Source organism: Kogia breviceps, chromosome 10, assembly GCF_026419965.1.
Source record: "Kogia breviceps isolate mKogBre1 chromosome 10, mKogBre1 haplotype 1, whole genome shotgun sequence".
NCBI classification, from domain to species: domain Eukaryota; kingdom Metazoa; phylum Chordata; class Mammalia; order Artiodactyla; family Physeteridae; genus Kogia; species Kogia breviceps.
The window spans coordinates 46,273,146-46,291,196 of NC_081319.1; the positions used below are offsets into that span (position 1 = coordinate 46,273,146).

The 18,051-nt window shown below is 35.8% G+C and overlaps 1 protein-coding gene across 9 annotated transcripts in view; it reads left to right on the top strand.

Moving 5' to 3' along the window:
* Positions 1–18,051, top strand: part of NKTR (natural killer cell triggering receptor) — a 45,602-nt gene that overhangs the window by 803 nt on the left and 26,748 nt on the right. For 4 of the 9 annotated variants that reach the window (XM_059077532.2, XM_059077529.2, XM_067005619.1 and 1 more), the window contains exons 3-6: positions 9,275–9,349; positions 9,924–10,031; positions 10,534–10,578; positions 12,338–12,425. In XM_059077532.2, coding sequence (XP_058933515.1) covers positions 9,275–9,349; positions 9,924–10,031; positions 10,534–10,578; positions 12,338–12,425 — 316 coding nt within the window. Of the gene's footprint in view, positions 1–9,274; positions 9,350–9,923; positions 10,032–10,533; positions 10,579–10,883; positions 12,426–18,051 lie in introns of those variants that run through there. The other 5 variants (XM_067005621.1, XM_067005617.1, XM_067005620.1 and 2 more) reach the window with 5 other exon arrangements.

Consider the following 18,051-nt stretch of genomic DNA (forward strand, 5'->3'; position numbering starts at 1 on the left):
TTTATTTTTCCTTAAGTATCTTTAGCCAGAATTTCTTGGTTCGTAGGAAAATGACTTAGCACAGGTCTTGGGTGATAAACCGAAGTATTCAGTACCAACAGACTTGCAGCATGTGTGCGCTTAGCATTAATGTTTTGTTTTTAGGGAATCCAGCCATTCGTTAGTATATTTTGTTGAAAATAAAATATTTTCTTCTAGAGGGTAGTTGTTTCGTTCTAAGTTACAGAGCGCGCGGGGTTCCAAACTGTTTTCTTACCTCTTTTTTAGTATCTGTGAGGGAAGTTTTAATTGGAGGCATATATACAGTCTTTGTGCCAATCTTGTTCAGCAGATTCTACGTGCTGCTGTTCTAGACTCTGAGGATGTAGCAATGCATTAAACAAAGGCCTCTCTTCCTTGTAGTTTATATTCTATTGGCGAAAGGCAGACAATAAACCAAAAAAAAATTTTTTTGTCTTGTAGTAGGGATACTGTTTTATTTTATTTACTTATTTATTTGGTTGTGTCGGATCTTAGTTGCAGCAGGCGGGCTCCTTAGTTGTAGCATGCATGTGGGATCTAGTTCCTGGACCAAGGATTGAACCCCGGCCACCTGCATTGTGAGTGCCACCAGGGAAGTCCCTAGGGATACTGTTTTAATAGGTCGGTCAGAAAAGGCCGTTTTGAGAAGATGACATTTCAGCAGACCCGAAGGAGATGAGGGGGTGAGTCATGTGGATATCTTTGAGAAGAGCATTCCTGGTAGAGGGAGTAGTTAATACAAAGGCCCTGAGGAGAGAGTGTACCTGCAAGTTTGAGGAACAGCAAGAAAAGCCCACGGGGGCTGGAGTAAAGGAGGCAGGTGAGTGGCAGGAAATGGGTAAAGGCCATAGTAAGGACTGACTCAGTGAGATAAGATATTGAAGGGCTTTGAGCAAAGGAATGATGTGATCTTAGTAATTTTGTTGCATTCTCTCTTTTTCATACTTTGAGCCTTGTGGATCTTAATCCTTACTCTATAGTGAATCCACGTTTTGAATAACAGGGCTTATTTTTTTTTTAAGAGTTAAAAATAGCAGACTCCTGGAAAATGGAGGTCAAACAAAGGTTCTCTAGCCATGTAAAGTACAGTATTCCTTTCCTCGTATACGTTCATATCCTAGTTTTGCAAATGGCTTTCATCATGAAACATCGCCAGAATACGTTGGGTAAATGTAAAATGAACTTCGGTCCCCAACACTGTAATACCGTTCTGGTAGAAGTGACTAGAACTCTTGAGAACACTGAATCATATAGAAAACAAGGAATGCTTACATTGTTCTAGGTTGAACCAGTTGATAATTGGCAATTTCATATGGTTCAGTCTCATATATAATAATACTTCTCTAGCACTTTTCAGTACTTTTCAGTATATTATGTAGGTAGTAGATACTTGATTTTTACACAACTTTTAAGGATCACTTCAGTTGTTTGAAATGAGGTGTCCTGCTTTGCAGATTTAAACATTAGTATGTATGTCATTGAGTACTTACTCAAGTAATACTCTTCTCCTATAATTAATAATTCCATTGATATAAATATCAATATAAAGTAATATTGATTTACTTTAATAAGCAGAGAGCCTTTAAGAGTGGACATACTATCCACATTAATGAGATATCAAGAAGTACTGATAAAAATTGAGTCGAGGGCTTCCCTGGTGGCGCAATGGTTGAGAGTCCACCTGCCGATGCAGGGGACACGGTTCGTGCCCTGGTCTGGGAGCGGCTGGGTCCGTGAGCCATGGCCATTGAGCCTGTGCATCCGGAGCCTGTGCTCCGCAACGGGAGAGGCCACAACAGTGAGAGGCCCGTGTACCGCAAAAAAAAAAAAAAAAAAAAAGAAAAGAAATTGAATACAACACAGTGTGTATTCTTTTGCGTTACTATCAGTGGAAATTTGTATATTTTTTAGCAAACATGTGAATTAGACTTTTGAATTGTAAAGCCACCAAATGAATGCAAATATATATTAAAAGAGGAAATATCTTTAAATTATTTGAGTATAGTTGTAGAACTCTGCATGTTGTTATTTCTCCTTGAGTGAGTTTTGGTAGTTGGTAGCTTTTAAGCAATTGGTCCATTTAATCTAAGTTGTTAAACAACAAATTTCCTTAATTTTGTGTCTGTGGGATCTTTAATGGTATTGCCTTTATTACTCATTGATAATTTGTGCCTGTTGTCTTTTTTTCTTCGGCCAGTTTGGCTAGATGTTTATCAATTTTACTGTCATTTCAAAGAACCAGATTTTCGTTTCATTGATTTTTTTTGTTTTGTTTTGTTTTCTGTTTTCAATTTTATTGATTTCTGCTCTTTTTTTCTGATGCTTGGTTTGGCTTTATTTTGCTCTTTTTCTAGTTTCTTAAAGCAGAAACTTGGATTGTTGACTTGTGACCTTTCTTGTCAAGTATTAGTATTTAATGCTATAAATTTACCTCTGTGAAGGACCCCACAAATTTTGTGTACCGCACGAATTTTGATATATTGCTCATTCTCTTTTGGTTCAAAATATTTTCTAATTTCCCTTGTAGCTTAGTCATTTAGAAGTGTTTTACTTTCTAAATACTTGGATATTTTGTTGTCTTTCTAATAATGATTTCTAGTTTAATTGCATTATGGTCAGGGAACATACTTTGTATGATCTCAGCTTTTTAAAATTTATTAAGGTTTGATATGTTCTATTTTGGTGAATTTCCCAGGTACACTTGAAAAAAATATATTTTGTGCTGTTTTTGTGTACAGTGTTCTGTAAATGTCATTTAGATCCAGTTGGCTAATAGTGTTGTTCAGTTTGCCTATATCCTGGCTGATTTCCTGTCTTCTTCTTTTATTGATTACCAAGAGAGGAGTGTTGAAATCTCTAGTTATAATCGTGAGTTTATTTCTCCTTTCAGTTCTGTTAGGTTTTGCTCCATTTACTTTGAGGCTCTTTCGTTAGGTGGATGCTTACACATTTAGGATTATGTCTTTTTTTTAAAAAAATTTAATATTTATTTATTTTGGCTGTGCCGGGTCTTAGTTGCAGCACATGGGATCCTCATTGCAGCAGGCAAACTCTTAGTTGCAGCATACCTGCGGGATCTAGTTCCCTGATCAGGGATCAAACCCGGGTCTCCTGCATTGGGAGCACAGAGTCTTACCCACTGGGCCACAAGGGTAGTCCCAGGACTGTTATGTCTTCTTAATGAATTAACTTGCTTATCGTTATGTAATGACCCTTTTTATTCCTGGTAATTTTCCTTGCTCCACAGTCTACTTTGTCCAATGTGAATACAGCTACTGCACCTTTTTATTAGTATTTACATGGTATGTCATTTTCTACTTTTTTTAAATTAATTAATTAATTTATTTATTTATGGCTGAGTTGGGTCTTTGTTGCTGGGCGCGGGCTTTCTCTAGTTGCAGCAAGTTGGGGCTACTCTTCTTTGCGGTGCGCGAGCTTCTCATTGTGGTGGCTTCTCTTGTGGAGCATGGGCTCTAGGCACATAGGCTTCAGTGGTTGTGGCACGTGGGCTCAGTAGTTGTGGCTCGCGGGCTCTAGAGCACAGGCTCAGTAGTTGTGGTGCACGGGCTTAGTTGCTCCACGGCAGGTGGGATCTTGCCGGACCAGGTATTGAACCTGTGTTCCCTGCATTGGCAGGCGTATTCTTAACCACTGTGCCACCAGGGAAGTCCCCCGCCTTCCCTTTTTAAATAGAACATTACTTATTTCGTATTTGTCAGAGGCTTAAAGTCGGTTTTCCAAAGTGATAACCAAAGTGTTTCTTTAAAGGAATGCTTGGCTTTAGAATTTTGCTTTATGTGGGCCTCAGAGCAATATTATAAAATCCTGGGGCTTCCCTGGTGGCGCAGTGGTTGAGAATCTGCCTGCGGATGCAGGGGACACGGGTTCGTGCCCCGGTCTGGGAAGATCCCACATGCCGCGGAGCGGCTGGGCCCGTGAGCCATGGCCGCTGAGCCTGCGCGACCGGAGCCTGTGCTCCGCAACGGGAGAGGCCACAGTAGTGAGAGGCCCGCGTACCACCAAAAAAAAAAAAAAAAAAAAAAAATCCTGGCAAGTTATCAAAATGGATAAAATGGGGATATCATTGAAATGGGAGTTTTAACTTTACTGCTTAAGGTTCACGTGAATTGAAGAAACTGAATAAAAAATGTATTCTTAGTAGGGCTTCCCTGGTGGCGCAGTGGTTAAGAATCTGCCTGCCAATGCAGGGGACATGGGTTCAAGCCCTGGTCGGGGAAGATCTCACATGCCGCAGAGCAACTAAGCCCGTGTGCCACAACTGCTGAGCCTGCGTGCCTCAACTACTGAAGCCTGTGAGCCACAACTACTGAGCCTGCGAGCCACAACCACTGAAGCCCGCGTACCTAGAGCCCGTGCTCCGCAACAAGAGAAGCCACCGCGATGAGAAGCCCGCACACCGCAACAAAGAGTAACGTGCTCGCTGCAACTAGAGAAAGCCCACATGCAACAACAAAGACCCAATGCAGCCAAAAATAAATAAATAAATTTATTTTTAAAAATGTATTCTTAGTAAACATTGTAAAGTATTTGAAACTGAAACCGAGAAATAAGTTTTAAGTAAAGAGGAAGACAAATGTTTGAGTATTGCTGATGACCTTGGGCAAGCCACTTGACTTCTTTGTAAATGGAAATACTATAGAGTTTTGTTATTGTGGTTCTAAAGATAGCAATACAGTGAAATTTGCTTGTATTCAAAATTACCCTTTAAACTTTAGACTCACACTCAAGATAGCTTTTACTTTGAGATAGAACGAGCATATGAGATCTGAATTGTACTGAAGGAACAGGAGAAATGAATCTCCCATCTCAAGCACACCCTGGGTCATAAGCTCATGAATACAGTGACTGGATGCAGTGGTCTGCACTATTTAAATGATTTCTCCCCTTTTTATACACTCAAATTAATAGGACTTCAGTGCAATAGTGCGTGCATAATAAGGTTCTTGGAAAGTAATTAAATAATACAACCACCTGTCTTACAGATCGTGTTTTTGTAAAATGAATTTATTCTGATAGATAGATTAATTAAGGAGCAATACCGTTTGTGTTGTGACACAATTAGATAACAAGGTGGGGAACTAGTGACATGGAAGAGAAGAACTGTCAACAGCACTGCTATTCTGAGTTATTCTTGTTGTCCTAATAGTAATTTGAAAGACCACAGGAAGGTTTATGCTAATGACAGTGCTGAGAAAGGCCAGAGTGAGGTGTGATCAATTGTAAGATTTCCTCAATGCTGTTTAAGCTTTATAACATATTCTTATAACTAAAAACATGCCTTTATTATTGATACTCTTAAGGAAAAAAATCATTTTTACTATGACCTGAAATTCCCTTGTCCCCAACCCCTATTGTCCCATGGAAACAGTTGTCTTTATATGTGATTTTTTGGGTAATGCAATGTTTCTTTCAGTTCTGTCCTTATTGCAGAGCTGCCTGTATTTGTAAAGAACCTAGCACAGTATCTGACACACTTTTTTTTTTTTTTTTAAGTTGCTTTAATTAGTGCACATGCATGAGCATGAGCTCATCTTGAATTTTAGGGAAAAGGCTTCTTTCCATTTCTGTAAGCAAGAGTGTTCTCCCCCACCCCTTTTTCTCCTTATTTTTTTAGAAATAGGGCCCAGAGAATCCTAGTAATAACACCAGGCCTGGTTGAAAGGTCTTGAAGGCAAATTCATATGGATTTTTTATGGGGACTCTGAGAGAAGAAAGTTCACTTCTTAGCAGGATCTTTTTCCTTTTCTTTTTTGCCTCAGAATGCCAAGTGAAATATACAAAGATTGTTTCCTTTTCTACCTTTAACATAAGATGGCTGTTCCTTTTCTAATTCTCACCTCCTACCCCTGTTTGAGTCCCTGTGCTTTTCTGTTATTTTTCTACCTTTGTTGGTATTCACCTGTCATTGTCGTTGCAAAGGAAATTCGGACGTTGGTGGATGAGCTAGCTGTCCAGTATGATATTTTACAGTTCTGATACGTACATCATTTACTTTAGAGCCTTTAGCAGTGTTTTTAACCTTGCACCATGGTATTGAGCCCAAAACAATTTGGTTTTGTTCGGTTTTTTTCTTTTGCTCTTAAAAACACAATGCCATGGAAAAGACAAAACCTCTGCTCTAACCCCTGCCCCATGAGAATGAGAGGTCAATAGAAATTTCCTTTCTTCATCAGGTTAGAGGGTAAGATATTAGAGGTGAGCATTTTTTAAAAAATCATTGTAGTTAGATATCCCTCTCTGAATATTAGACCTGGAAATATAATCACATATAACTGTTTTCATATGTATTGTACCACTAGAGTGTTCATAACTACTAATCATCTGTAGAGGAGAAACTAAAAATATTTGAAACTTTCATCAGTTTTCACTTGGAGATATTAAAGATTTTTTTAAAAAACCCTTGAGGGACTTCCCTGGTGGCACAGTGGATAAGACTCTGTGCTCCCAGTGCGGGGGGCCGGGCCCGGGATCAATCCCTGGTCAGGGAACTAGATCCCACATGTAACTAAGAGTTCACATGCCACAACTAAGCAGCTCGTGTGCTGCAACTAAGACCCAGTGTGACCAAATAATAAACTAATTAATTTTTTTAAAAAAACAAAGCAAAAAAAACCCCATGATATTGAAGTTACTATTGCTATAGTCCTAAAAGAAAAGGCAAAGTTTCAGTTGTTTTGATTATATCTTTTATTCTGAAAATTAACTATCTTAAAGGGATTCCAAAGATCTAAGTATGTTCTAGTTTGCAAAGCTAGATGATTTTGAACTTGACACCCACCTAGCCAGCCATTTCTTAGGGATTTATGAAGAGTGATGGAAATACTTTTATCACACTGGTAAAATATTTCCATGTAAATACAAAGAGTAGTATTTAATATTACTGATATTACATGCAGTTTTTTAAATTCTGAAATGATTTTAGATACATTGCTGTCCTCCTTTTTGTTTTCTTTTCTTACCTTTTTCTTTATTCCTTTAGGTATCAAGATCAGCTAGAAGGTTTTGAAATTGCTTTAAAGTTTGGTTCCAGCACTCCATTTGGCACTGTTGACTTGGGAAAGTCTCCTTATATGATTCCATCTCCCACTTTTTATCCTTTAAGGTTGTCTCTTATACAGTAGCTTTGTTTTGTCCTCAGAGGAACTGACTGACATGGCCAGGAATAAATTAAAATCATAGTGATACACAGTAAATCATTCTGTGTCTGTACTGAAAATGACTTATGCTTGGTCTACAGTTAATTTTGATTTATTCCACAAGTCTCCTTGAGTATATACAAATGTTCATAATGGAAAAGATTTTGTAGAAAAAAAGGGAAAGGGAACTCAAGAAAGTGATTATAAATCAGCATTCCATTTTTTATTTTATTGAGACACTTTCAGGAGGTATGCAAAGTCAAAACCATTTTTAGAATAATGTAATTTGCCTCTTGCACTCTCATTCACAAGTCGAGTTTTCCAGAGATCACACAATATGTGTTGATGTCACCACTCTGACAACTGATGGAATGTATGTTTGTGTATTGTTTTTCGAAAGTTTCTGAGTTTTAATTTATAATACAGTAAAAAGCAATAAATATAACCACATTTTAAAAGCTTAATCATTTTTAAGAGTTTAAAGGAGGGACATCCTTGGTGGTGCAGTGGTTAAGAATCCACCTGCCAATGCAGGGAACACCGGTTCGATGCCTGGTCCAGGAAATTCCCACATGCCATGGAGCAACTAAGCCCGTGTGCCACAACTACTGAGCCCGTGTGCTACAACTACGGAAACCCACGTGCCTAAAGCCTATGCTCCACAACAAGCGAAGCCACCACAGTGAGAAGCCTGTGCGCCTCAACAAAGGGTAGCCCCCCCACTTGCCACAACTAGAGAAAGCCCATGCACAGCAACAAAAACAATGCAGCCAAAAAAATAAAAAATTAAATTAAATAAACTAAAAAAATTAAAAGTTTTAAAAAAGAAAGAAAGAGGGCTTCCCTGGTGGCGCAGTGGTTGAGAGTCCACCTGCCGATGCAGGGTACACGGGTTCATGCCCCGGTCCGGGAGGATCCCACATGCCGCGGAGCGGCTGGGCCCGTGAGCCATGGCCGCTGAGCCTGCTCGTCCGGAGCCTGTGCTCCGCAACGGGAGAGGCCACAGCAGTGAGAGGCCCGTGTACCACAAAAAAAAAAAAAAAAAAAGAAAGAAAGAAAAAAAATAGTATAAAGGAGTCTTCAGACCAAAAGGTTTGTGAAACACTTCTCTATTGGCATAGTTAAATCGAATTTTCAGACTTGCTCCTTCTCATTTCCTGTTTATTGTAGGGTTGTTTGTTGGTTAGTTTTTAGGAACCATACCTATTCTCTTTATACTCTCTCAGGAATAGAATGTGAGTTTTAGTTGTGAGTGGCAGTTCAGGAAGTTGTCTGTAAACAGTTTTTTCATAAAGGTAAAAAGCTGATGTAGAGGACAGAACTTTCTTCTAACAGTACTGCCCAGAATGACTATCTTATGATAATGATGTTCTCATCACTGGAGGGGTTCAAGCATAAATCAGACAACTATTATCAAGAGTATTTTTTTTTCCTTGGCTGCGTCGGGTCTTAGTTGTGGCACTTGGGATCTTCATTGAGGCACGTGGGATCTTTCGTGGCGGCCCACAGTGTCTTCATTGCAGCTCTCGGGCTTCTCTCTAGTTATGACGTGCAGGATTTTTCCCTCTAGTTGTGGCATGTGGGCTCCAGAGTCCATAGGCTCTGTAGTTTGCGGCACGCGGGCTCTCTGGTTGAGGTGCGCGAGCTCAGTAGTTGTAGCATGTGGGCTTAGTTGCCCCACGGCATGTGGGATCTTAGTTCCCAGGGATCAAACCCGTGTCCCCTGCATTGGAAGGTGGATTCTTTACCACTGGACCACCAGGGAAGTCCTTTGAGAGTATTTTTAAAGAAGATTAATAGTTCAGGTAGGAGATGTACTATAAGGAATCTAATAATATAAGGTCCCTTTAAAAGACACTTAAAATCCTACAGTTTTAGGGCTGAAATCAGTTTGGTTTCATGTGAATCCTAATGCTAATAGAGTGGGGTTCTCATTAGTTGGTATTGCCTAGTTAAATTCTTTCCTGTTGAATCTCTTAAAAATTAAAATGAATTACAAAAATGGACCCTTTGATTTGTTAATTCTATTTATTTCTCCCATATAAAATATATATTTAATCAACTTGCTTACCTTTTTTTTATGTGTTTTATTTCAGTTGGTCGCATTATGTTTCAGCTCTTTTCAGATATATGTCCAAAAACTTGCAAAAACTTCCTTTGCCTATGCTCAGGTAAATGAATTATTAAATTATTTCCAATGAGAAGTCCTGGCTTACAGTTTTACCTTGCTTAACAGAGTATATGTTTTCCTTAAAAAGTAATGATCTGTGAAACGAGTTTAGCAAATAAAAAATATTATTTTCACTGATATGATGTTAGGGAAGCATTTCTTAAAGGGAAGAGAGGAGAAAGAAATGGTCTCAGAAATGAAAAAGGAAGTACCACCATATGTAATGAAATCTTTATCCATTGTAGTTTATAAAATAATAGTATATTCAAAACTGACTTATTTTGGTAGAATTTTACAGATTTTAGTACTTTGAACAAATTTAGCATTCCAGATTTCACAGGAAATTTAGGGTTAGAAGATAGAGAAGCAGAACATAATGAGATTGTTCTTTGTTGCATGTAATTGGATTTACATTTTTTAAAAAGTAGAAAAAATAAGGAGGAAAAACATTTATGATGTTACTTATCTCTTACAGTGCCCAACACAAGGGAGGGATTTGACAAAGGATTAATTGGATGGTGCTTTCCATGGAAGGATATGTTTGTAGCTAAACTTCATTTCTTTTTTTTTTCCAGGGGAGAAAGGCCTTGGGAAAACAACTGGGAAGAAGTTATGTTATAAAGGTTCTACATTCCATCGTGTGGTTAAAAACTTTATGATTCAGGGTGGGGACTTCAGTGAAGGTAGAGCTAAAAGTTATGCTCTTAATAACTCTGTCAGTTTCTAAAGCATCTCATTATTACCTTTAATTGTAAATATAGTGTCACAGTATGATGTAAATATTAGGTGGTCAGTGAATAGTTGTTGGATGAATGAATGTTGTAGGCCAAGAATGTATAAAAAGCAAAATACTAAGACTTTTTTTCGTTTGTTTTTATGCAGTTTTAATACAGTTACTTGGTGAATACAGTGAATGCCAAAGTACTGTTCAGTTGTTTTTATTCTTTTAGAATTTTGTTGGTGTGATTGCTGTTTGAAATAAGTGGGTTATGGAGAGAATTTTTAAAATAGTTTTTATTATAATGGGTTGGATTTGTAGTTTAAAACAGGTTAATTGAGGAGTCTTAGAATTTTTATCATCTGCAGTAATTACGCCTTCAGCAAATTGAAACCATAAAAAGTAATTTATGTGTATTAGTATATTTTTAGTTTTCATTATTGTTTAATGTAGCTCATTATTTTCAGGTAATGGAAAAGGTGGAGAATCAATTTATGGTGGATATTTTAAAGGTAAGGCTTAATATTTTATGGTCTTTTGTTTCAGTTCTGATATTAAAGCAAGTTTGATCATGTACTTTTAATGAGAAGAGGTTTACTTATAGTTCACTTTTTGCATGAAACTAATGCTGCATGAAAATACTTTATTTGCATGAACTTGGGGATAAATTACATTGTAATATATAACTTAATTGACAAGATTAATTAAGGCTAACTTTATGGTTAAACATGACTTTCAGCATGGAGGTTAGGCAACTATATACATGAAAACTCCTATCTTCCTGCCTAAAACTGTCAACATATTCTTTTGTTTATAGAGAATGTGGTCTTTTGCAAAATGAAAAGGTAAGAGAACGAAGCTCAGTAACACAAACTCCAACTCTGTTCCCTTGCACCCTTCCTAATAAATTTATGGACAGTCTGGGTCAGGTTGTGGCTGGATTTCTTATATTGCTTGAAGACTTGGAAAATTCTGTATACTGTTTCATACATGCATCTGTATCTTCTTTTCTTTTCCCAATGGGTTATTATTTCCACATCAGGGAAAAGAATCTAGTTAATGTTTATTTTCTCTAAACCAAGCAATTTCTTTGAATAAAATTTGGTATTTCTTCCTTTCTCAAAGGTTTGTATGTTTTCTTTTGTATACTAGAGCTATATGATTGTGTTTTTTTCCTACAGTAGTATTTGCATAAATCTAACTATTGCACTTGCCCCAAAAAGCCTTAGAAAAGTCAGTTGCGGAGATTTATAATGGGATCCAATATTACTAGGTTTTAATGCCATGATAGCTTCAGTGTTATAATAGTCTTTTATATTTCTTTTGGGGGAAAATGGATTACTACTTTTTCAGAAGCCTGTTCCCAAGGTAATCTTTTTTTTTAAAGTTTTCTATGTTTCTGTTTGTTTCAAAGAAAGATTTGTTTGTATGAGTGTTAAAAGGAAATTTAAATTAGTTTTCAGGATATTTCTGCTGGAATTAAATCCATCTCTAAGTGATCTTTATGACAGTTTTTCTTTTGAGCTAGTAGGAAACAGCTCTTTAGCTGGTTCTATTAGCATGTAACAATTTGAAACTAATGCTGTAGGCCACTGTAATGTGGTTGTTCCCTGTGGCAGATATTTGTGTATCTAAAAATTGTATTTTGCCATTTAAATTTTTGTATTTACAGGACTTGCTTCCTTAGATAATTTTTGATCCTGTTGATTAGAAAGAATCTACATAACTTAATTTAGGCATGTCCCTACAACTTAACTTACTGTAATATTTTGGTTTTTGGTTTCATAGTCTAGCATCAATTGAATTGAGTAATAAATTTACCGTATAGAAATTAAGCACATAAGAGGATTATTAAACTCCCATGTATAGTGCATTATGCAGATTAATTGGAAATTTAGAGGAAATGAGCTTTACTGTAAAGATTTTTCTGAAATTTTCTTGCTAGTTTTCCCTGAAAGTTAATAGTTTAAACATCATTTAGCCAAAGTATGTTACTACTAAAAGTGACTGTTCTAAGGCTGTTTGTATAAAAGTATTAAATATATGTTCTTTTTCTCAAGGTTAAATAGTCAATAAGTAGCAGTTTTTGTTTTCGTTTTATGCTTTTGTTATTTGATTAGTTAAAAGAATTTTTTTCAAAGTATTCAGTCAAGTATCTGTACTGACCAGAAGAGGAATTTCATCCTTTGCTTTCTATTTATTACTTTGAACATTGCACTTTAAAAGTGACTTATAATTGTACACTGACAAATTTGTGTTTTCTTCAAACAGATGAAAACTTTATTCTCAAACATGACAGAGCATTCCTTTTGTCAATGGCAAATCGAGGGAAACATACCAATGGTTCCCAGTTTTTCATGTGAGTAGGCATAATTCAGAGATGAGCTTTTTCTAAACAGAGAAGCGCTGTTCATGAGAAAGATGGTATCGTTAAACCAAGTTTAATACTAGATTCTGTCAACTTGGGTTTTATTATGTTATAGTAATTGGTAAGCTCTAACAGCCTCAGTGGTAAGCATATATCCTGGATTTGAAGAATGGTACTTAAAAGGTGTAACTTAAAGATGTAAATTATTTTCAAAATATGTTGTCATCTTAAGACAAGAAATTGGCTTTGACTTTTAACAAATTTTGGGGCTCAGATTACCAAATCTGGATTGGAACACAAACCCTTGATGAACATTTAAAACTTGTCCATGACTAGGACTGGATGTGCCCTTGGCATGGAAAGCAGTTGGTTTGAGTAAACCATAGTGTGGTTGCTTTTTCTCTAACTGTTGTTCTTTGAACCAGTTTGAGAGAGGTGCCATTGTTTTCTGACATTGTATAGAGATAAATGATTTGGTGTTAAGCCAGCATTGTTAACAATCTTAAACTTTGTGAGATCTCTATGCGTAATTGAATTAACCCAATGTTGCTATCATTTCCACCAAAGTTTACGATATTATCACTTAGAAAACTTCAGAATGGTGAATTTGATATTTAAAAAACAAACACCTTTAGGTGTACGTGTATACACAACCAAAACCTTACTTATCTCTCATCTGAAAGACTTTTGGCATACTTTTAGTTATATTCTTATCTAAAGCTACTCCAAAATCTATTTTTATTATAATCCCATGGTATAAGATATGAAAGATAATTGGCTAGCATGGAGTTTAATGCTTTTGATTGGAAGTAAATCTCTGCAGTTATGCTATGTATATTGGAGAAATATTTTTCCATGGTTTACCAGAAAAAAATTTTGTCATCTTTCTGAATGGATGAGTATGAATGGCGCTTCCCTGTCTTTAAAGGAGTAAATTATTCATATAAAATAAATCTCACACTTTAAGATTGTGTGAAAAATAGATTCCAACATGATCTGATAAAGTTCAGATAAGGGGCATTCTGTTCCTAAGAATGTCCTAAAAATGGAAAGCTGATAGAAGATGATAATGCTTGGAGTTGTGCAGGAAAAAAGGAAGGCCTAAAACAGTTATTCCTGTATCTTGTTTTGATCCCATAGAGTATTAGTTATTACACTACTTTAATGGAGTATTTTTCAATTCTTAACCTCTTTGAGGGCCAAAAAAAAAAAGTAGGGGGAAATACTTTGAAAAACTTGCTGTAGAAGCTTGTTTACTCTTTGATTGAGGTTTCCCATTTCCATTTTTAAGCTTATCTGAACTGTGAACATGATAAACTAATGATTCATTGGTCAAAAAGCTACCATCTGAGGGCTCTAAAGTTTCTTTTAGATTTCCTTTTTTATATCAGTACATTTAAATTTTTATTTATCAGGTAGCAGCAGCTTTTTCTCATTGTTATATACTAATTAGCTTATTTAGAAAATGTTAGAGTTAAAACCCGTGCACCTACATACATTAGTTAAAATCCAGTATATGAGATTCTCTCTTCAAAAAATTTAGAGTATCTTGTTTTTATGTTATTTAGTACTTGCTTAAGTCTTTTCTAGAAATGTTTAGTATCAAATAAAATTAAAGCCATGTCTGTTTTCTACGTAGCTTAATTTTACATTAGACTATTTTTTGACAAGGAATACCAAATTAAAATTTTAACATCTGTAAATTAGTATTAAATTTTTTAACCTTGTTTTCATAATTAACTGATTGTAGATGGCACTAAAATCACTGTGAACTTGTGATTGAAAGAAAATTTTCTACTTTTAGTTTGACATTTACTTCTGAAAATGAGTTTTCAGTTAAAAGCAATATTGGAAGTAAACATTTTTGCACTCACAAAAAATCCTTCTCTCTCTTTTTTTTTTTTAAGAAGTTTTTATGTGTGTGCTTTTTTTAATGTGAGCTAAAAGTACCAATTCTTCAGGGGTTGCAGGATAAAATAAAACTATGTTCACTTTGCTAAACAAAATGTTTCTTTGCTTTTATAGAAGGGATAGGTAAAATGGAGATGGTGGCCTATGAAAGAAATATCTTTGAAAGTCTATGTCTTACAAGCCCAAATCGTTTTGGAATTGGAAGTAGTAAAAAAGTATAATGTACTACCTTCAAATTGTATAGATGACCACAGATAATCGCTCTAAAAGTTGAGGTTCTGAGGGTTGATAGTCACTGAGCTGTCTGATGGCTTCCCAGGGGTGGCTCCTGCATTTCATCCTCCTCCCACAGCTCTTCCTGTGGCACCTTGAGCAGCGGTTCTGCAGTCTGAAAAAGAAAGGGTAGTGTGAGAATGGATCATAAAATGCCAAGAACTGCCTTTATAGTTCCAGTTTTATAGGCTTAATAAGGACTTTTAACATATCCTTGCAAAATTGTATTTGTAGTTTATGTTATAAATCTGTTACCTTGTAATTCTAAGGAGTAAATTTGATGCAGTTAGTGTGGGTACTTGAGCAAAATGTTCCTCAAGAATTCTTGAGCAGTAACTGTTGTGCTCAAGAATAACTATTGTGCTTTGTGCAATAACTATTGTCTTCATTACTTAAAACATTTAAAACCTCCCCTTCCTAAGGCATATACATCATCTTATTAAACATATTTTTGTATATATTGCTTTCTTTGGGTGGAAAAATTATGTGTGTGATAAAAACCAGATTATCTTCTATAAAGCTATTGGTAATTTTTGCAGTAACTACTTATATCTACTACTATATTAGTCGTAGTGATTTTGCTTTTAGGGGCCTAAATAGAAGAAAACTAATTGTTTTTGGAATAGTACTTCTTAAGAAACGTGAAAGAAGTGAAATATGGCACTATACCCATGAATTACTGAAGAAGTAATGGTTTGTTCATGCTGAGCTATTTTTGAAGGAATTCAGAGAACTGGGACCAGAGTAGTAACCAGGTTAACTGGGTCCTTTTATTATTATTTATTTTTTAGGCCAAAGACTAGGAAGAAGCCACAGTAAAAGCTATAGGATTACAAAGTTTTAGACTAGAAAAGAATTTAGAGATCCTTTGTTCTGTAGATAATGGTGAGTAAGGAAGAAAAGATATATGCAGCCCAGGTTATAGGAGTTTTACTCATAATCTAAAGAAATTGATAGCTAGAAAGAGAATGCTGCACACTGTAAGCTACATAGGTTTATTGACCGGTCTGCTCTGAATTTATTTATTTATTTATTCTACTCTATTTAATTTTTATTTTATTTTATTTTATTTACCTCACTGTGTGGCTTGTAGGATCTTAGCTCCCTGACCGGGGATTGAACCTGCGTCCTCGGCAGTGAGAGCGCAGAGTCCTAACCACTGGACCGTCGGGGAATTCCCCTGAATTTATTTTAACTTTAGTAAGTTTTAGACACCTCAAGCATTGCTGGAGAATAATATGACACATAGGAAAGCATTTTTCTTTTCCTTTGGCTGTCAGTCCTGACAGTCTATTAATTCTGACTCTGATTTTCATTGTCTTTATTTTCATTCATCAAAAGGATAAAGAAAATATTGCATAGTCATTAAAAAGATTAGTTAGGTGATTTATAGCTTTGTATTAAATAGCTATTCTCCTGGTTTAGAGCACTAACCTAGCTATCAGGAAGCCTTGTATCTAGTCTTACTTAACTATATACCTTGAGTTAGTTTTGTTTTTCCTTTTCTGTAAAGGATCTACCCCACTTTCAAATATAAAGTAAACATTTTGGTGTGAAAATGCAGACATAAAAGGAAGAAAGTGTTTTATAGGTTGATCCTAAGTTTCTGAGTATGTGGAATGATTTATATGCAAATATTGTCTCTCCTAAAGGAAATAGTTGTAATTGCTTAATTTTCATCAGTCTGAAAGGTGCTGCAAAGAAACTCTGGTTCATCTTGCCTAAATCGGCTGCAGTCTCTTCATCGGCTGCTGTTAGAACATGTTGGAGTGGCGGTTGCTCTTGTCTCCCTTGGCTTAGTCTGTGCAGGCCTCATATCACAACCAGGGAATGAAAAGACCCACAGAGCCTTGGAGAACAGGCTTTGTCGTTGGCCACTGTCAGTGGTCATGATAATTATAAAAATACAAGAAAATAAGATAATGTCGAAAAGTCAAACTTTGAACTTTAAACAAAAAGTGTGTGTTGAATTTTAATAGTCATAAATAGAACTGTGGGAGGAAAACATAAGTTCTAGGATATATTCTATGTCATTTAAGAATGGCTACTTACCTGAATGGGAGAGAAGTGCTGATGGTTTCAGAGTAGCAGAGCAAGGGAAGTTGAGGGGTGGTTTGGTTTTAAGGGCTTTATAAAGCTATATTGATATTTTTGGGTAGCAAAAGTAGATTTGGGGTAGAAATCTTTTTCCCTCCACATATTCATGAATTTGTGTGAGAAGAAATGCTAGTAAGTGTTAATAACCTGAGAAGTTCTGGCTTTTTTCCTTACTTTTTTGGGGGTAATACCTTCATATGTTAATTTCAAGATTTTTTCATGAACAGATTTCACGACACTTAACCATAATCCATCGTGTCTGGATATCATCCCTAACATCCAGTCTTAATATTACTTAATGTTTGTGTGACATTTGTGTTAGCAACCTGGAAGGAATTTTGTATCTCATGGTGTTTGGTGTGTATTATGTTAATGTTAGTGCTGAATTTTTTAAAGCTGTTTTATTTTGGTGACTTATGGAGCAATGGGTAGAGCACTGTAATGTGGCTTGGTTAGTTTCCATTGCCCTTACCTGAGCTTTGTCACTCGGCACAATTTGACGCCTCTTAACAGGTATGATAGATAGTTTCAGGAGTTGAAGGGAAAAATTGCATGTTAAAGCCTGCTTAAGACAGAAATAGGTTGTCTTTGTTTCTTTCTCTCATACTACTTGACAACTAGAGTCACTTTTTTTTTTTTTTACAACATTCATTGGAAACACCACATTATTTGAAACATTTTACAGTAACTCATGTATCAATGCCTTTATAAGAAATTAAAGCTATTTTTAAATATTTCAAGATTTAATATATCCAAAACCCCTATAAAGAATTTTGTCTACTGTATGTAATACAGGTTTTGGTCTGAGTAGTAACAGATATGTTTGAAGTTTAATCGAATTAAAATTGGTCAGACAGTGTATATTCATTGAACAAAAAATTTTCATAATGGAGAAAATCAGAGATTAGACAGGAAAAGAAAGTACTGTGGCCAGGATTTGACAGCATACTTTTTCTTATACTTATATCTCTCTTGCCTTTTTATCTTTTGAGAAGATCCTTAAAATTCTAGGTATGCTGCTTTATTATTTTATTACTATTTTCAGCTCCTTAACAACTATAAGAGTGTATGTAATGGCAGTGAACAGAAACTACAGTCTGAACATTTGGTCATTAACTCCTGATGGTAATCTGTTTTGATGTGTGACCAAAAAAGCATTCAAATGTAGAAATAGGAAAGGTACTTTAATTGTTTGAAGTGAATTAGTAAAAAACGTTCCCTGAAATTTTGTTTTTAAGTCTCTTAACTCAGTTCTTTCCATTGAAATTTTTGATTTCTACTGCTAGTAACTGCTCCTGGGCATTCAGATTTTTTATTTATGTATGTATTCAGGATA